The sequence below is a fragment of the Panthera leo genome, chromosome B1 (genome assembly GCF_018350215.1).
Source record: "Panthera leo isolate Ple1 chromosome B1, P.leo_Ple1_pat1.1, whole genome shotgun sequence".
In the NCBI taxonomy this organism is placed as follows: domain Eukaryota; kingdom Metazoa; phylum Chordata; class Mammalia; order Carnivora; family Felidae; genus Panthera; species Panthera leo.
Window position 1 is genome coordinate 143,428,914 of NC_056682.1, and position 21,016 is coordinate 143,449,929.

General features: G+C 37.5%; 2 protein-coding genes across 2 annotated transcripts in view; one reads left to right on the forward strand and one right to left on the reverse strand.

The window, feature by feature from the left end:
- Nucleotides 1-21,016, reverse strand: part of ART3 (ADP-ribosyltransferase 3 (inactive)) — a 141,124-nt gene that overhangs the window by 67,591 nt on the left and 52,517 nt on the right. The window lies entirely within an intron of this gene.
- CXCL11 (C-X-C motif chemokine ligand 11) lies at nt 14,524-20,834 on the forward strand. Its single transcript, XM_042936165.1, has 5 exons — nt 14,524-14,570; nt 18,811-18,936; nt 19,512-19,638; nt 19,754-19,826; nt 20,054-20,834. The coding sequence occupies exons 2-5, from the start codon at nt 18,876-18,878 to the stop codon at nt 20,093-20,095; spliced, it is 303 nt and encodes a 100-aa protein (XP_042792099.1). The 5' UTR covers nt 14,524-14,570; nt 18,811-18,875; the 3' UTR covers nt 20,096-20,834.

Below are 21,016 nucleotides of genomic sequence, written 5' to 3' on the forward strand. Positions count from 1 at the left end.
TTTGCAAAGAACCAGCTCTTCATTTTACTGATTTTTCGATCTTGTCTTTTTTGTCTCTATATTATTTATTTCTGCTCTGCTCTTTATTATTTACTTCCTTCTACTAAATCTTTGGCTTCATTTGTTCCTTTTCTAGTTCCTTTAGGTGTAAAGTGTGATCTTTGATTTTTTTTAATTTTTTAAATATTTATTTTTGAGAGAGAGACAGAGAGTGAGCAGGGGAGGGGGAGAGAGAGAGCGGGAGACACAGAATCCAAAGCAGGCTCCAGGCTCTGAGCTGTCAGCACAGAGCCCAACACAGGGCTTGAACTCACAAGCCATGAGATCATGACCTGAGCCAAAGTCGGATGCTTAACTGACTGAGCCACCCAGGTGCCCCCATTTATTTGATATTTTTCTTGTTTCTTGAGGAAGGCCTGTAATACTATGAACTTCACCCCCCTCCCCCCACCCCACCCCACCCCACCCCTCTGCCTTTGAAATGCTTCTGTTGCATCCGACAGATTTTGGTATACTGTATTTCTGTTTTCATTTGTCTCTGGGTATTCTTTGATTTCTCCTTTGACTTCTTCATGATCCACTGGTTGTTGAGTAGCATGTTGTTTAAAATACAGATTTTTGTGGGATTTTTTTTTCCAGTTTTCTTCTTTTAATCAATTTCTAGTTTCATACCATTGTGGTGAGAAAAGATGCTTGACATGATTTCAGTCTTCTAAATTTATTAAGACTTGTTTTGTGGCCTAACATACAATCTATCCTGAAGAATATGCACTTGAGAAGAATGTGTATTCTGCTACTTTTGGATGTAGTATTCTGTATGTATCTTGTAAGTTTATCTGATCTAATTTGCCACGTAAGGCTGATGTTTCCTTATTGATTTTCCGTCTGGCTGATCTATCCAATGATATAAGTGGAGTGTTAAAATCCCCTACTATTCTTGTATTGCTGTCAATATTGTCAATATCTCCCTTTAGGTCTGTAAATATTTGCTTTATATATTTTGGTGCTTCTATGCTGGGTGCATGTATGTTTACATTATCTCTTCTTACTGGACTGACCCCTTTATTGTTTTGTAATGCCCTTGTCTTTTTACAGTTTTCAAGTCTATTTTATCTAAAATGAATTTTTTAAGAAAATCTATTTTGTCTGATGTAAGTATAGCTATGCCAGATTTCTTTAAATTTCCATTTACATAGAACATCTTTCTCTATCCCCTCACTTCAATCTGTGTGTCTTTACTTCAGAAGAGAGTTTCTTATAGGCATCATATACAAATGGGTCTCTTTTTTTAATTCATTCATCCACTATTTATCTTTTGATTAGAGAATTTACACTTAACTATTGAGAGGTATGTAATTATGCCATTTTGTTAACTGTTTTCTGGTTGTTTTTGTAGTTCCTCTCTATTCCTTCCTTCTTCTCTCTCTTCCTGTGATTTTTTTAAGTATATTTATTTATTTTGAGAGAGAGCATGCACACATGTGCATCATGCTGTCAGTGCAGAGCCCAGCATGGGGCTCAATCTCACCAAGTGTGAGATCATGACCTGAGCCAAAATCAAGAGTCGAATGCTTAACCAACTGAGCCACCCAGACACCCCTGTTCCACTGTGATTTGATGGTACTCTTCAGGGTTATAGTTAGATTTCTTTCTCATTTTCTTTAGTGTATTTACAATAAGTTTTTCCTTATGATTACCATGAGGTTCATGTATAACATACTATGTATATAACAGTTGGTTTTCATAGGAGCTTAAATTTGAACATACTCCAGAATTTTACATTTTTATTCACCCCCCATGTTTTATATTCTTAATGTCACATTTTACATCGTTTTATTTTATGTATCCCTTAACTAATTATTGTAGTTTTAGTTACTTTTACTACTATTGTCTTTTAACCTTCATAATTCCTTTATAAGTTATTCCACTATCTTTACTATATATTTACCTTTTCCATTCCAACCCTTTTGTATGTTTTCTTGTTACTAACTAGTGTCATCTCTTTTCGGTTTAAAGAAGTCTCTAACATTTCTTGTAAGTCCAGTTAATGGTGATGTACACCTTTAGTTTTGCTTATCTGGAAAACGCATCAGATCTCCTCTTTAATTCTAAATGATAACTTTGCCAGTTAAAGAATTCTTGATTGGAAGTTTTTTCCTTGTAGCACTTTTCATATGTCATCCCACTCCTTGCTGGTCTGCAAAGTTTCTGCTAAAAAAAATCTGCTGATAGCATTATGGAATTTCCTTTGTACACAACAAGTTGTTTCTCTCTTGCTGCTTTTAAGACTCTATTTAACTTTTACAATTCTTATTATTAATGTATCTTGGTGTAGATCTTTTTGGATTCATCCTATTTGGAACTTTGTGGGCTTCCAGAACTTGAATGTCTGTCTCCTTCCCCAGATTAGAGAAGTTTTCAGCCATTATTTCTTAAAGTAAGTTTTGTGGCACTATCTCTCTCTCTTTTCCTTCTGGGATCCCTGTAATGTAAATGTTATTCCTCCAGATATTGTCCCAAAAGCCCCTAAGGTATCTTCACTATTTTTAAAACTCTTTTTTCTCTTTGTTGCTCTGTGTGGATGAGTGCCATTGCTCTGTCTTCTAGCTCACTGATATGTTCTGCTTCACTACAATCTGCTGTTGAACCCCTCTAGTAAATTTTTCAGTTATTGTATTCTTCAGCCCTGTAAGTTGTTTGTTAATTTCTTACATTTTCTCTTTGTTGAAGCTCTCACTGTGTTCACCCATTCTTATCCAAGTTTAGAGCATATTAATGACTGTTACTTTGAACTGTTTATTAGGCAGATTTATTACCTGTTTCATTAAGGTCTTTTTCCGAAGTTCTGTCTTATTCTTTCACATTTGGATATTCCTCCATTTCCTCATTTTGCCTGTCTTTGTGTTTTGTATTAGGCAAATCAGCTAACTCTCCCAGCCCTGAAGTAGTTTTGTGTAGGAGATATCCCATGAAACTCAGAAGTGGTATATCCTCTGGCCACCTGTGCCAAGCACTGTAGGGACACCCCCTGTGGGAACTGTGCACACCCACCTACCTTGGTGGGGCGACAACATGAGGGTGGCTGGAGCTCTCACTGGTCTGGCTGTGATGCAAGGCTGCAGTGCGGGTTGTACCCTCCTGGACCCACAGGCTAGAGAAAGAGTTCCAAATGGCAACCACTAGGGCTAGCACCAGCATATTAGAATAAGACTGCAAAAATGGCACCTATAAGTGCCTCCATGTCAGCAGAATCCCAACAAGTTCCTGCATCTCAGGCAGACACCTTAAGATTAATTAAGTAGATGTTCTTCACTTATAATCTAGGTGCTTTCCAAACTGGTGTTTTAGCACGGGGTCAAAGGATGAGTGAATCTATGTACAAGCTATTTAAGAGTAAATTCTCTATTCCCTAAAGTTCTGTGGTTTTCCTGAACATAATCCATGTTGATTTTCAAAGCCAGGCATATTGAGGATTCATCTCTCTTATGAAAGCTACAGTGCCTGATATGCAGCACAGATCCTTGATTCTCAAGGAAAAGTTCCATATTTTTCTGATCCTTCCTGGTTGTGGATTGCCTATGGTCTGTTTTCTCTTTTCTTTTCTTTTCTTTCTTTTTTTTTTTTTTTTTTTTTGAGAGGTTGTGTCTCTGCCTCTCATACCTGTTTCAATGCTGACCTTTTATCCTTTGTTGTAGAGATTCTGTTCCTCTGGTTTTTAGGTCTTATTTTAGAGGAAATTATTCCATATGTAGTTGTAAATCTGTTGTGTCTATGAGAGGAAGTGAGTTCAGGATCCTCCTATATGGCCATCTTGAACTCATCTCTTTATAAATTAGTCTTAAACCATACATACAGGGGTGGGAAGACAAACAGGGTAAGGGGAAATCTGTGCACATGCATAGGCGCACAGTGAAAGCCAGTATGATGCAATGAATTTCCAGATCCAAAACGCCTCAGTTTAAACCCCAACATAGACATTTTCTAGCTATGTGACCTGTTTTTTTATTTTTAAAAAAAAATTTTTTTTTCAACGTTTTTTATTTATTTTTGGGACAGAGAGAGACAGAGCATGAATGGGGGAGGGGCAGAGAGAGAGGGAGACACAGAATCAGAAACAGGCTCCAGGCTCCGAGCCATCAGCCCAGAGCCTGACGCGGAGCTCGAACTCACAGACCGCGAGATCGTGATCTGGCTGAAGTCGGACGCTTAACCGACTGCGCCACCCAGGCGCCCCAATGACCTTTTTTTTTAATATATGAGATTTATTGTCAAATTGGTTTGACACTCATACAACACTCAGTGCTCATCCCAAAAGATGTCCTCTTCAATACCCATCACCCACCCTCCCCCCTCCCACCCCCCATCAACCTTCAGTTCATTCTCAGTTTTTAAGACTCTCTTATGCTTTGGCTCTCTCCCACTCTAACCTCGTTTTTTTTTTTTTTCCCTTCCCCTCCCCCATGGGTTTCTGTTAAGTTTCTCAGGATCCACATAAGAGTGAAAACATATGGTATCTGTCTTTCTCTGTATGGCTTATTTCACTTAGCATCACACTCTCCAGTTCCATCCACGTTGCTACACAGGGCCATATTTCATTCTTTCTCATTGCCACGTAGTACTCCATTGTGCATATAAACCACAATTTCTTTATTCCATTCATCAGTTGATGGACATTTAGGCTCTTTCCACAATTTGGCTATTGTTGAGAGTGCTGCTATAAACATTGGGGTACAAGTGCCCCTATGCATCAGCACTCCTGTATCCCTTGGGTAAATTCCTAGCAGTGCTACTGCCGGGTCATAGGGTAGGTCTATTTTTAATTTTCTGAGGAACCTCCACACTGTTTTCCAGAGCGGCTGCACCAGTTTGCATTCCCACCAACAGTGAAAGAGGGTTCCCATTTATCCACATCCTCTCCAGCATCTTTAGTCTCCTGATTTGTTCATTTTGGCCACTCTGGTATAAGGTGGTATCTGAGTGTGGTTTTGATTTGTATTTCCCTGATGAGGAGCGACATTGAGCATCTTTTCATGTGCCTGTTTGCCATCCAGATGTCTTCTTTAGAAAAGTGTCTATTCATGTTTTCTGCCCATTTCTTCACTGGGTTATTTGTTTTTCAGGTGTGGAGTTTGGTGAACTCTTTATGGATTTTGGATACTAGCCCTTTGTCCGATGTGTCATTTGCAAATATATTTTCCCATTCAGTTGGTTGCCTTTTAGTTTTGTTGGTTATTTCCTTTGCTGTTCAGAAGCTTTTTATCTTCATGAGGTCCCAATAGTTCATTTTTGATTTTAATTCCCTTGCCTTTGGGGATGTGTCAAGTAAGAAATTGCTACGGCTGAGGTCAGACAGGTCTTTTCCTGCTTTCTCCTCTAGGGTTTTGATGGTTTCCTGTCTCACATTCAGGTCCTTTATCCATTTTGAGTTTATTTTTGTGAATGGTGTGAGAAAGTGGTCTAGTTTCAACCTTCTGCATGTTGCTATCCAGCACCATTTGTTAAAGAAACTGTCTTTTTTCCATTGGATATTCTTTCCTGCTTTGTCTAAGATTAGTTGGCCATACTTTCGTGGGTCTAGTTCTGGGGTTTCTATTCTATTCCATTGGTCTATGTGTCTGTTTTTGTGCCAATACCATGCTGTCTTGATGATTACAGCTTTGTAGTAGAGGCTAAAGTCTGGGATTGTGATGCCTCCTGCTTTGGTCTTCTTCTTCAAAATTACTTTGGTTATTCGGGGCCTTTTGTGGTTCCATACGAATTTTAGGATTGCTTGTTCTAGCTTCAAGAAGAATGCTGGTGCAATTTTGATTGGGATTGCATCGAATGTGTAGATAGCTTTGGGTAGTATTGACATTTTGACAATATTTATTCTTCCAATCCATGAGCACGGAATGTTTTTCCATTTCTTTATATCTTCTTCAATTTCCTTCATAAGCTTTCTATAGTTTTCAGCATACAGACCTTTTACATCTTTGGTTAGATTTATTCCTAGGTATTTTATGCCTTTTGGTGCAATTGTGAATGGGATCAGTTCTTTGTCTTTCTGTTGCTTCATTGTTAGTGTATGATAATGCAACTGATTTTTGTACATTGATTTTGTATCCTGCAACTTTGCTGAATTCATGTATCAGTTCTAGCAGACTTTTGGTGGAGTCTATCGGATTTTCCATGTATAATATCATGTCATCTGCAAAAAGTGAAATCTTCACTTCATCTTTGCCAATTTTGATGCCTTTGATTTCCTTTTGTTGTCTGATTGCTGATGCTAGAACTTCCAACATTATGTTAAACAACAGCGGTGAAAGTGGACATCCCTGTCATGTTCCTGATCTCAGGGAAAAAGCTCTCAGTTTTTCCCCATTGAGGATGATATTAGCTGTGGGCTTTTCATAAATGGCTTTTATGATGTTTAAGTATGTTCCTTCTATCCCGACTTTCTCAAGGGTTTTTATTAAGAAAGGATGCTGAATTTTGTCAAATGCTTTTTCTGCATCGATTGACAGGATCATATGGTTCTTATCTTTTCTTTTATTAAGGTGATGTATCACGTTGATTGATTTGCAAATGCTGAACCAGCCCTGCATCCCAGGAATAAATCCCGCTTGGTCATGGTGAATAATTCTTTTTACATGCTGTTGAATTCGATTTGCTAGTATCTTATTGAGAATTTTTGCATCTATATTCATCAGGGATATTGGCCTGTAGTTCTCTTTTTTTACTGGGACTCTGTCTGGTTTAGGAATCAAAGTAATACTGGCTTCATAGAACGAGTCTGGAAGTTTTCCTTCCCTTTCTATTTTTCGGAATAGCTTGAGAAGGATAGGCATTATCTCTGCTTTAAACGTCTGGTAGAACTCCCCTGGGAAGCCATCTGGCCCTGGACTCTTATTTGTTGGGAGATTTTTGATGATTGATTCCATTTCTTTGCTGGTTATGGGTCTGTTCAAGCTTTCTATTTCCTCCTGATTGAGTTTTGGAAGTGTGTGGGTGTTTCGGAATTTGCCCATTTCTTCCAGGTTTTCCAGTTTGTTGGCATATAATTTTTCATAGTATTCCCTGATAATTGCTTGTATTTCTGAGGGATTGGTTGTAATAATTCCATTTCCATTCATGATTTTATCTATTTGGGTCATCTCCCTTTTCTTTTTGAGAAGCCTGGCTAGAGGTTTATCAATCTTGTTTATTTTTTCAAAAAACCAACTCTTGGTTTCATTGATCTGCTCTACAGTTCTTTTAGACTCTATATTGTTTATTTCTGCTCTGATCTTTATTATTTCTCTTCTTCTGCTGGGTTTAGGCTGTCTTTGCTCTTCTGCTTCTATTTCCTTTAGGTGTGCTGTTAGATTTTGTGTTTGGGATTTTTCTTGTTTCTTGAGATAGGCCTGGATTGCAATGTATTTTCCTCTCAGGACTGCCTTCACTGCGTCCCAAAGCGTTTGGATTGTTGTATTTTCATTTTCGTTTGTTTCCATATATTTTTTAATTTCTTCTCTAATTGCCTGGTTGACCCATTCATTCTTTAGTAGGGTGTTCTTTAACCTCCATGCTTTGGAGGTTTTCCAGACTTTTTCCTGTGGTTGATTTCAAGCTTCATAGCATTGTGGTCTGAAAGTGTGCATGGTATGATCTCAATTCTTGTATACTTATGAAGGGCTGTTTTATGACCCAGTATGTGATCTATCTTGGAGAAGGTTCCATGTGCACTCGAGAAGAAAGTATATTCTGTTGCTTTGGGATGCAGAGTTCTAATATATCTGTCAAGTCTATCTGATCCAATGTATCATTCACGGCCCTTGTTTCTTTATTGACCATGTGTCTAGATGATCTATCCATTGTTGTAAGTGAAGTATTAAAGTCCCCTGCAATTACCACATTCTTATCAGTAAGGTTGCTTATGTTTGTAATTGTTTTATATATTTGGGGGCTCCCGTATTCAGTGCATAAACATTTATAATTGTTAGCTCTTCCTGATGGATAAACCCTGTAATTATTATATAATGCCCTTCTTCATCTCTTGTTACAGCCTTCAATTTAAAGTCTAGTTTATTTGATGTAAGTATGGCTACTCCAGCTTTCTTTTGACTTCTAGTAGCATGATAAATAGTTCTCCATCCCCTCAACTTTCAATCTGAAGGTGTCCTCAGGTCTAAAATGAGTCTCTTGTAGACAGCAAATAGATGGGTCTTGTTTTTTTCTCCATTCTGATACCCTATGTCTTTTGGTTGGCGCATTTAGTCCATTTACGTTCAGTGTTATTAAAGAAAGATATGGGTTTAGAGTCATTGTGACGTCTGTAGGTTTCATGCTTGTAGTGATGTCTCTGGTACTTTGTCTCATAGGATCCCCCTTAGGATCTCTTGTAGGGCTGGTTTAGTGATGATGAATTCCTTCAGTTTTTATTTGTTTGGGAAGACTTTTATCTCTCCTTCTGTTCTAAATGACAGACTTGCTGGATAGAGGATTCTCGGCTGCATATTTTTTTCTGTTCAGCACATTGATGATTTCCTGCCATCCCTTTCTGGCCTGCCAAGTTTCAGTAGAGAGATCCGTCACGAGTCTTATTCGTCTCCCTTTATATGTTAGAGCACGTTTATCCCTACCTGCTTTCAGAATTTTCTCTTTATCCTTGTATTTTGCCAGTTTCACTATGATATGTCATGCAGAAGATCGATTCAAGTTATGTCTGAAGGGAATTCTCTGTGCCTCTTGGATTTCAATGCCTTTTTCCTTCCCCAGATCAGGGAAGTTCTCAGCTATTATTTCTTCAAGCACACCTTCAGCACCTTTCCCTCTCTTGTTCCTCCTCTGGAATACCAATTATGCGTAGATTATTTCTCTTTAGTGCATCACTTAGTTCTCTAATTTTCCCCTCACACTCCTGGATTTTTTTATCTTTTTCTCAGCTTCTTCTTTTTCCATAATTGTATCTTCTAGTTCACCTATTCTCTCCTCTGCCTCTTCAATCCAAGCTGTGGTCATCTCCATTTTATTTTGCAGCTCATTAATAGCATTTTTTAGCTCCTCCTGGCTGTTACTTAGTCCCTCGATCTCTGTAGCAATAGATGCTCTGCTGTCATTTATACTGTTTTCAAGCCCAGATATTAATTTTATGACTATTATCCTAAATTCACTTTCTGTTATATTGTTTAAATCGTTTTTGATCAGTTCGTGAGCTGTTGCTATATCCTGGAGATTCTTTTGAGGGGAATTCTTCCGTTTTGTCATTTTGGATAGTCCCTGGAGTGGTGCGGAACTGCAGGGCTCTTCCTCTGTGCTGTCTGGAGTAACCTGCGCTGGTGGGCGGGGCCACAGTCAGACCTGATGTCTGCCCCAGCCCACCGCTGGGACCACACTCAGACTGGTGTGTACCTTCTCTTCCCCTCTCCTAGGGGTGGGATTCACTGTGGGGTGGCGTGGCCCGTCTGGGCTACTTGAACACTGCCAGGCTTGTGGTGCTGGGGATCTGGCGTATTAGCTGGGGTGGATTGACAAGGTGCACAGGGGCAGGAGGAGCAGGCTCAGCTTGCTTTTCCTTCAGAGATCCACTTTGGGAGGGGCCCTGTGGCACCAGGAGGGAGTCAGACCTGTCGCTGGAGGGATGGATCCGCAGAAGCACAACGATGGGTGTTTGCTCGGTGCAAGCAAGTTCCCTGGCAGGAACTGGTTCCCTTTGGGATTTTGGCTGAGGGATGGGCGAGGGAGATGGCGCTGGCGAGCGCCTTTGTTCCCCGCCAAGCTGAACTCTGTCGTCCATCCGGGGCTCAACAACTCTCCCTCCGGGGCTCAACAACTCTCCCTCCCGTTGTCCTCCAGCCCTCCCGCTCTCCGAGCAGAGCTGTTAACTTATAACCTTACAGATGTTAAATCCTGCTTGCTGTCAGAACACACTCCGTCCAGCCCCTCTGCCTTTGCAAGTCATACTCGGGGGCTCTGCTTTGCCGGCCGGCTGCCCCTCTGCCCCGGCTCCCTCCCGCCAGTCTGTGTATCATGCACCCCTCACCGCCCTTCCTACCCTCTTCCGTGGGCCTCTCGTCTTCGCTTGGCTCCGGAGACTCCATTCTGCTAGTCTTCTGGTGGTTTTCTGGGTTATTTAGGCAGGTGTGGGTGGAATCTAAGTGATCAGCAGGACGTGGTGAGCCCAGCGTCCTCCTACGCCGCCATCTTCCCTTCCTCTTGAATCGTTATGTGACCTCTTAATAACCACATAACACTGGGCTTGTTTTTTACTTCTCTGTGTTGAGTTTTTTTTTTTTTTTAATGTTTATTTTTGATAGAGACACACAGTGCGAGGAGACGGGCAGAGAGAGACAGAGACACAGAAACTGAAGCAGGTTCCAGGCTCTGAGCTGTCAGCGCAGAGCCCGATGCAGGACTTGAACCCACAAACTGAAATCATGACCTGAGCAGAAGTCAGACAGCTAAGTGAGCCACTCAGGTGCCCCTCTCTGTATCCAGTTTGCTTATCTGCCAACTGGGCATAATAATAGCTCCCCTCCCAAGGTTGTTGAGAGGAATCAAAGAGTAAACAGATGCATAGTCTGGTACATAGTAGGCACTATGTAAGTATTAGGTACTATTTTTAACTTCTGAGTTAATTTTAGACTTTTACAAAGTTGAAAAAATAGTACAGTGTATCCTTATCTCCCTCACTCTTCTTCTCCCACTGTTAACATCTTACGTCACCTCAGTACAGTTATCAGGAAAAGAAAATGAACATTGGTGACTAAACTACACACTTTACTGAAGAAATAATTTCACCGATTTTTCCACCAATGTCCTTTCTGCTAGGATCCTATCCAAGACCCACACTGTATTTCATTATTTCTTCTTAATCTGCCCCAGTCTGTGGCAGTTCTTCCTGGCTGACACAAACTTAACAAAATGATTACAATGAGTATTACTAGTAATAAAACATATTAACATTATGAATTCCTTTATATGATACACTGAGAAACACATAACCACATTTTCCAGTTTTCTTACCAAAAAATGCATAACCTCATTGACATAAAAATAAGCCAAAATTGTGAAACATTCTATAAAATAACTGATCAGTATTACTCAAAAGTGTCACTATTATTTTTGATTTGATAAAAATTAAGAGTAAATTATCATGTTAATGAATATCTATAAACCATGAAAACTTCCCAAAGTTTGACTACATTTTCTTTAATTCTAATTTACATGTAGTTCTCCACTTATCAGTGGAACTTAATTCAAAAATTCATTTGAAGACCCATTATTTTTTTTTATGTTTATTCAGAGAGAGCGCGTGCACATGAACAGGGAAGGGACAGAGACAGAGGGAAAGAGAGAATCGCAAGCAAGCTCCAGGCTGTCAGCACAGAGCCCGATGAGGAGCTCAATCCCACGACCATGAGAGCATGACCTGACCAAAATCAAGAGTCAGGTGCTCAACCGTCTGAGCCATCCAAGCACCCTGAAGACTCATTATTTTCGATCAAGATGATTTTTTTTCCCCCACAACAGGGTCTATATTTCAAGTCAAGAGGTAATTCTATTTTAGCAGGCTTATGAAGTAACTCTACTTTAGCAGACTAGCCTAGAAATCCAACTAATCTAATATGTATTATTTTTCTAGGGAGAAATATACTACAGGTCTCAAAATGTCAGGAATACATTTCTGTCTTATTCACTCTGTCCCCAACCTGATGGGCAACAGGAACTCTGTCTCTTTCCTGGTCTATCTAAATACATTCAACATTTCATTATTCAGCTGCTGTTAAGTAATAATACTTGTTGTTAGCAATTCCCAGGACTGCTCTCCACTTACTCTAAAACTGCCTCTTTTCCATAACTCTTGGATTCCTCGCCATTTGAACCCTATTTCCGAACCCTCAATTTTGGCAATATGTTCAGAGCCTCTCACATCCTGAGAGGCTCTCACATCCTGAGAGGCTCTGAACATATTGCCAAAATTGAGGGTTAGGAAACAGGGCTCAAATGGCGAAGAATGGCCTACTGCACTGACATTAGCTACTTACTACCTAAGACCAGAGTTTCTGTCCATCTCAGCTAATTGTTAAAAGAACATAGGCTTCTTTCCTTTTTCTCTATACTTGGAGTAAGTATCAGTTGTACTTAAGTTTTCTAAGGGTCACTACTACTACCCATGATGGAGAAATAGAGGATAAACATTACTAACAAAGGGGAAATTTTAAGAAGCCTCACAGCGTAAATTAAATGGAGCTCTAGACATTCTCAAGCTTTCTTAGCTGCTTTCTCACCAGGACTCTCAGATTCCATTTATTCAAAACTGTTCCATACTTAGTTTTCTACTTCAATCTTCTTTGGAGTTTTCTATTTTCAAAGGTGGCCTGTATCTAGGAGTTACAAAGTCAGACCTTTGAGATTGCCTTTCACTCCCCTCTTCCATCACAGAAGAAGGGAACGTGAGTGTGCTTTATCATTGCTGTTGTCTCAACTCTGCAACTTTAGTACTAAAGTGTTACTAAATGTGTTAAATTTTTGAAGGAGGGTTACATAATCTCTTGAAGCCTCATTTTCTTCTTTAAAAAGCAAGTGGTAGTACCCTTTCTTGCAGGATTATTGTGAGCACTAGTGAGACACTATGTACAATACATAGCATATGGCAGGCATCCAACAAATGACAGCAGTTTTGGTCTGTATCGCCAATCCTGTTACCATTATTCAGCCCATAACTGCTACAGATGCAAGGTGAAAGGCAGAACTAGAGCTGATGAGTGAGCCATGCTTCCCTAACCACACCTCTGAGCGCTCACCTACCCCCACATTAAAAATAAGAATAGGGCAGTTAGGAAACATAGAAAGTAAGGTAGGATAGGTATGTTTCTAAGATGGAACCTTTCAAGAAGTGAGGAAAATCTTAGAAATGAGAATAAAGTTTTGTTGGCTTTTTATAAAAAAGGAAAATGGCATTCAGTATAATATACAAAATAAAAATAATACACAGCCCATCTAAATATTTAAGAATTGTTTTCTTAAACAATTGTTTCCTTTCCAAAACAAAGTCATTTATTCTAAGTATCAAGATAATCTAAGAAATATTTGTAACAAAAATACCCTTCCAGTCTTTCTATTTTTATAGTCTTGTCTATATCTATTTAAAACATTACACTGACTAACCTTCAGCTGCAACTGGCAAGCCACATGTACCAAAATGCTCCTTATAAATGGCTATTTTACTTATCTTACTAAAAAATATATGCAGTACAAATAAATCCAATGCAGCTTCATACCTTACACACATAGCTCCTCTAACATGCACATGCGGGACTCATCTCTCCAGGAACAATCCTCTTGTGCAATACTCTTTTTCCAACCAGCCCTGAAATAATACCAGCCAGATCTATTTTCTTCTCTTTTCCAACTTTTCTGAAGAGCAATGGAAATAAACTAATGATAAGTAAAGCTACTGCACAATTTTCCCTTACTGAATGAAACTTTTCAGTTAGTTGTTTGTAGTTGTTCATTGCTAATCTCTCACATGTTTCTATCCCTTAACAATAGGGCATGTTGTTTCCCAACTTGGAAAATTAACATGAACATCCACATTGACCTGGCAGTTGTAGACTGCAGTCATTTTCCAGGCGGCCAGTTGAAGGCCACGCACAAAGCTGCCTTTGTTGTGAGAAAAATAATTTCTCTGAAGTTTATGGTGATATTGAAGTTGCTCTGTACAACCCACTGCTCCCGGCCCAATACACGCTACTGGCAGCCTTCTGTGAGGAGTACAGAAGACATGGGAAAGAGGGTTAATCTATTTAATGATATAATAGAACTTGATTGTCTCTTCTTCTGGGTTCTAAATTTTAATATTTGAGGTTTTTAAATTTTATCTTAATTTTAAAGGGAAGTAATTCATTGTAAACCCCTATTCTTTTTTTCCTTCTGAATTACTGAAAAAACAAATCAAGTAGTTTCTTTGACACTTGTTAATTATAACCTACTAAAATAACTTGGCAGTAAACCTGGCAAAAATTAACATGCCAAGGCAAGTAAATTTGGCCCTAAAAAACACAAACAATATTTATATGCTATGCTTTGCCAGATTTTAAAAGGCAAATAATGATTGTTATTTGATAACTCTCATTCCAAGAAGGTAAACATTAGCCTTCCTTTCTGACAAGGAATGGTAGATCAAAATCTTAATTGACTAATTTCCAAAAAAATGAAAAAGCTGTAGTTCAATAAATCACCTGTAGCTTAGCTATTCCTGGAAACCCTCTCCTTTGCAATAAATTTAATTAAGACAATGGAAAACCACCATTCAACTCCAGGAACAAGATACAATAGATAGCCTGTATCTGATGATGAACAAGCATAGTTAAGAAGCAAAGGAAACTGAACTGTAACTATTTTTCAAATCTTCAATCACTGGAAACTCAAAGCTTATTTTTTCTCTTTGTGTTTATCTTTCAGATGTCTTTCCTTTAAAACCAGAACTTTGGTTGAGTTCAGTAATCTTTCATACAAGGTGTGCCAAGATTCTGATTCCATTATTTCTGGCATTCTGAGAAGGAAAAGAAAGATAAATGGCTAGCAGTGGCTCTCTCAAGCATGGGAAGGTCAGTATGGTTATTATGGCTACGGAAGGAATAACACAGAGACAAAGGGTTTACTAAATGAAATGAGAAACACATTTGATGGAATGAACAGCAGGCTGGAAGAAGCGCAGGAATGAATTAGTGACCTAGAAAACAGAGTAATGGAAAGTAATCAAGCTGAACAAAAGAGGAGAAAGACATCTACAAAGTGGAACAGACTTAGGCAACTCAGTGATTCCATCAAATGTATAACATTTGATGGATAAAATAAAATAACATTCTTCCAAAAGAAGGGTAAAAGGGGCAGAAAAATTTATTTTAAGAAATTATTAGCTTCACTAATCTGGGAGAAGGAAACTAATATCCAGAGCCAGGAGGCACCAAGAACCCACAACAAAATCAACAAAAGCAGATCCACACCAAGATATATTGTAATTAAAATGGCAGAATGTTGAAAAATTAAGCATCAAGACCAAAGAAAACAATTACATACAAGGGAAATCTCCTAACTCTATCAGTGATTTTTCAGCATAAAGCTGGCAAGCCTAACATGAGTGCTGAATGGGAAAAAATCTACAGCCAAAAATACACTATCTAGCCAGGCTATCATTCACAATAGAAGGAGAGATAAAGAGTTTTCCAGAAAAACAAAAATGAAAGGAGTTCATGGACTACTAAACTAGACCTGAAAGAAATATTAAAGAGGACTCTGAGTGGAAAGACCAAAATGACAGTATGAAAATAAGAAACACAAAAGCAGCAAAAATGAATATTTTTATTAAAAAAATCAGTCAAGGAACTCACAAAATTAAAAGATGTAAAATATGACACCATATACCTAAAACATGGGGATAAAGGGACTAAAAATTGGTTTCAAACTTAAAAGATCATCAACATAATATAGATAGCTATGTGCACAAAAGATTACATACAACCATAATGGTAACAATAAATCAAAATCCAGTAATAGACATGAAAAGAATAAATAAAAAGAAATGCAAATGTAACACTGAAGAAAGCCAGCAAACCATGACAGAAAGAGAAGAAAGGACTGACAGAGTAGGCAGTCAGTTAGACATGAGCTGGAGGCAAAGGCAGTAAATAACAGGTGACACATTAGAAGCCTCAAGGAATTTCTGGGTTTTCTTATTCTATTCCATTGGTCTATGCGTCTGTTTTCGTGCCAATACCATACTGTATTGATGATTACAGATTTGTAATACAGGCTAAATTCTGGGATTGTGATGCCTCTAGCATTGGCTGTCTTTTTCAACATTACTTTGGCTTTTTGGGGTCTTTTGTGGTTCCATACAAATTTTAGGATTCTTTGTTCTAACTCTGAGAAGAATACTGGTGCTATTTTGATTGGGATTGCACTGAATGTGTAGATTGCTTTGGGTAGTATCGACATTTTAACGGTATTTGTTTTTCCAGTCCATGAGCAAGGAATGCTTTTCCATTTCTTTGTGTCTTCTTCAATTTCTTTTATAACCTTTCTATAGTTTTCAGTGTTGTTTTCTTTTACCTCTTTGGTTAGGTTTATTCCTAGGTATACTATGGTTCTTGGTGCAATTGTAAATGGAATCAATTCCTTGATATCTTTCTGTTGCTTCATTATTGGTGTATAGCAATGCAACCAATTTCTGTACACTGATTTTATGTCCTGCGACTCTGCCAAATTCATGTATCAGTTCTAGCAGTTTTTTGGTGGAGTCTTTCTGGTTTTCCATGTATAGTATCAACCTTGCCATTTGCAACAATGTGGATGGAAATGGAGGGTATTAATGCTAAGTGAAATAAGTCAGAGAAAGATACCATATGATTTCACTCATGTGTGGTATTTGAGAAACTTAACAGAAAACCATAGGGGAAGGGAAGGAAAAATAAGATACAAACAGAGAGGGAGGGAAACCATAAGAGACTCTTAAATACAGATAACTGAAGGTTTATTAGGGTGGAGAGTTGGGGGGTGGGGAAAATAGGTGATGGGCATTGAGGAGGGCACTTATTGGGATGAGCACTGGGTGTTGTATGTAAGTGACGAATCCAGTAAATCTACTCCTGAAGCCAAGACTAATGGAATGAAAACAAAATAGTTTTTATTATCAGATATTATATACCACCTTACTAAAAACCGCTAAACTGTATACTTTAAAAAGGTAAATTTTGGGAGATCTAAATTATATCTCAATAAAAATTAGACTGTGAAAATAATAAAGATTAAATTTAAAAATTTTTAATTTTTAAAAGAATTTTGTATGTGGAATATATGTAAATAAGTATGTGATTTCAGGATAAAATGTAAATGATAATTCTCAAAAAAGAAGCTCAATAATAAAAAATAATCACCTGAAAACACTAAACTATCTATATATCCCAGATTATGTAACAAAATTAGGTTATATTCTCATCTTACAAAAGGAGGAACTATAAGCTACTATTTACAGTTGATGTAAATAGAAAAGGTAACAAAAATTTTAAAGATTACTAGCAAAATGTAAAACAATGTATTCTTTTCAAGTCACATAAAAAAAAACGTTAAAGAAAAGAAATTTAAATTGAGAAGGCAATCTGTGAATGCAAACCGCTGCCGTGCCTATGGAAAAAATAAGAGATTCCTCAAAATTTTAAAATAGAACTACCATACGATCCAATAATCACACTACTGGGTATTTAACCGAAGAATACAAAAACACTAATTCAAAAGGATATATGCAACCTTATTTATAATAGTCACAGAAACAGCCCTAGTGTCCATCCAGAGATGAATGGATAAAGGTGACACACACACACACACACAAAATATTACTCAGCCATAAAAAAGAATGAAATCTTAATCTTGCCATTTGCAACAACATGGATGGATCTAAAAAGTGTAATACTAAGTGAAATAAGTCACCCAGAGAAGACAAATACCATATGATCTCACTTTTATATGGAATTTACGAAAAACAATGAAAAAAAAGACACAAACCAAAAAACCGACCCTTAACTATAGAGAACAAGCTGACAGTTACCAGAGAGGAGGTGAGTGGGGGGAATGAGTGAAATAGGTGAAGAAGCTTAAGAATTCATCTATCATGAGGAACACTGAGTAAAAGTACGTAATTTTTTAATCACTATATTGTACACCAGAAACTAATAGAACACTATTAACTGTACTGTAACTTAGAAAAAAGAAAACAAAAAATAGCAGGAAAGCATTTTTAAAAGTTTACAGACAACCAGTTATCCACTAAATAATTAAATTCACCCATTAAAAGTCCTTTAGGTATGACATTTTAAAGTATCTGCATATGATCCATTTATTCTTTTTTTAGTATTTATTTTTGAGAGACAGAGAGAGAGACAGAGAGTGAGCAGGGGAGGGGTAGAGAGGGGAGACACAGAATCTGAAGCAGGCTCCAGGCTCTGAGCTGTCAGCACAGAGTGCAACACAGGGCTCGAACTCACAAGCCGTGAGATCATGACCTGAGCCAAAGCTGGACGCTTAACTGACTGAGCCACCCAGGCACCCCAGCATATATGACCCACTTAAAACAAAAAGCTCTAGAAAGCTTAAGTGGAAAAGGTAAAGATACATAAGAAAAGACGGTCATTTTTTTTTTTAAATCAACAAGTCCCACAACTTTATACAGTAAATAACAGTGCTAAAATATATATAAAGTAAAAACTGTTAAATGTGCAAAAAGAAATGGATATAAATTCAGAAGTACAGGGACACTTGTTTAAATGTGCAATTATAGTCAGCATATAAATAAGGTTAAATAAATGTCATTTGATGTCAAATAAGGTACCCCTTACAGGTGAGAATCTGGACCTAAAAGCAAAAGTAAAGTGATAAAAAAATAAAAATAAAAATGTTCTTTTATACAGTTATGTGAAGAAGGGAGGATGAATAGACTGAAAATAGGAAGACAATCTTCCTGAATGGCAATCAGAATTCATTGTTCGTTGTTAGTTCCATAATGAAATACATTTCTAGGAAATGCTACTTTGAGAAGGCTAGTTCCCATCTGGGTGCCCCTATTCTATATTTATATAGCTCTTTACTCTTTAAAAAGTGCTTTCACATTCCTATTACTTGCAGCACTGTAACATATAGGAAAGGACAGTGATATTTAGAAAATAACAAAACAGAAACTCATGGAAGCAAAAAAGCACCATGACTCAAGGAGGGGAATTCCTGTTGCCCTAAGAGGAATGCACGTGTATAAAAATGCCCTACATATGCTGATAAAGAACTGCCTTTCATGTTCAGCATTTCTATTCCCTCCAAGAAGAGTACTAATGCTGAAGCAGCAGCAACAGCAGTGAAAGACAAACATGAGTGTGAAGGGCATGGTTATAGTCTTGGCTGTGATATTCTGTGCTACAATTGTTCAAGGTATATGCTACTTTTTATTTCTTAACCTATAAATTTTTTTTCTAGTGCTTCAAATGTCTTTTCTTCCATCTTTTCCTAAAAGATTCAATTTTTATTTAACCTCATACATTAGAAGTTACTACTGCTTTGGCAGAAAATGTTTGAAGTATGTAAGGCACTAGAGATGATTATTGAAACTAGAAATGATATACTTCATGGAATTTTTGATTTGGCTACAATATCTGCCAAGAGCCTTAAGCAATAATCTTAAATGTCTGTTAAGATTTATATGAAGTAATGTTATTAGCTTACTGGAAAAATTCTTGAGCCTAAAAGCAAGAGGCAAATAAGCTTAACCTCCAATAAACCTTCATGTTTCCCTTTATTCTTTAATGTGGTTTGTTCACAAATTTAAAGAGAAAAATTAACACCTGACTTTAGTTCCTTTCCCAGTGACAGCAGTGTCAAGTGCTATTTGACAAATTGCTATCTTTATCCTTAATGAAAACCCTGCTTATGTTTTTCACCAGGATTATAAACTACAGAGATCTGCTGCAATCAGATGTATTAGTAACTGATGCTATGATCTGTTCTAGGTTTCCCCATGTTCAAAGGGGGACGCTGTCTTTGCATAGGCCCTGGAGTAAAAGGAGTGAAAGTGGCAGATATTGAGAAAGCCACCATAATTTACCCAAGTAACAACTGTAACAAAATAGAAGTGATGTAAGTAATGAACTCGCTAAAGATGACAGTGGTAGAAGCTTTTTTGTTTTGTGTTTTTGTTTTACTTATGTTTTTCCATCCAAAATTTAAGACTGTTTTGGATCTTCCTTAACAGTATCACCTTGAAAGCACATAAAGGACAAAGATGCCTAAATCCCAAATCGAAGCAAGCAAACATTATAATCAAGGTAGGGTACCAGATTACTTCCATTTTATAACTGGTTTTATCCACGACAGATCTTTTGAAAAAACAGCTGCAAATAGGATTCTGCTATGATTTTATGTGAAGCATTTTGATAAGAGGTCTTTGGTTATGACTAGTTTTCCTCTCCTGCCATATATTTTACATGTCACCTCAATCACTTGGAAACAAGAATAGCACAATGTTTTTAAAACTCTCATTTTCTCATTTCAGAAAATTAAAAGAATGAATTTTTTAAAATATCAAGATGTATGAAGTCCTGGGAAAGAAAATTTGAAAACCTAGAACAAGTTTAACCGTGACAACTGAAGTGATAAGAATTCCACAAGAGGAAAGTGATTTTCTCCTGCCTGTTGCAATGTACATTCATGCATTTCTGCATCAGTGAACCTCAGAGTTCTGATGGTTATAATTATTCTGTGACAATGAAAACATTTCTGTCTCTAGAAGTTATGTCTCTGTACTTGATCTATCTGCCATATTACAACCTTTAGTTACAATGGAGACATAACATTACTGGACTCAAGAAGACCTTATAAGTCAAAAGCATACATGTGTGTAATAAACATTCCCCAAATAGTTTTAATACAAATCCATTTTTTACCCTAAAATCATACAGCACATACGTATCTAGGGAAGAAGTTCTTATATATATTCCCATTTTATAAAAGGCTATAATTTATGAAATGTACTATGAAAAACATAAGCTAAGGAAAACTGGTATGAGTGCAAATATTTTATAACTGAATTAGTAGCTTTGGTCTTAATTTGATTTTTTTCAGCAACTTTTCATTGAGATGTTTTAATGCAATAAAGGTGTGTGTGTCTATTGTGTATTTTATCTATTCTTGTAAACTGTAGCAATATTTTGGACACATTTTAAATATAACAACACTTTTGTCTACCAAAAAAATGTTGAAAAATAAATATATGCAAATGTCTGGCAGTCACCTTTAGTTTTTGGGATTCTTTTCTTTTTTAATTTAAATTCCAATTAATTAACATACAGTGTAGTATTAGTTTCAGGTGTAGAATTCTGTGATTCATACAACATCCGGTGCTCATCACAAGTGCCCTCCTTACTCCCCATCACCTATTTAGCCTCCCCCCCCCCCACCTCCCCTCTGGTGACCATCAGTTTGTTTTCTAGAGTTAAAGAGTCTGTTTCTCATTTTG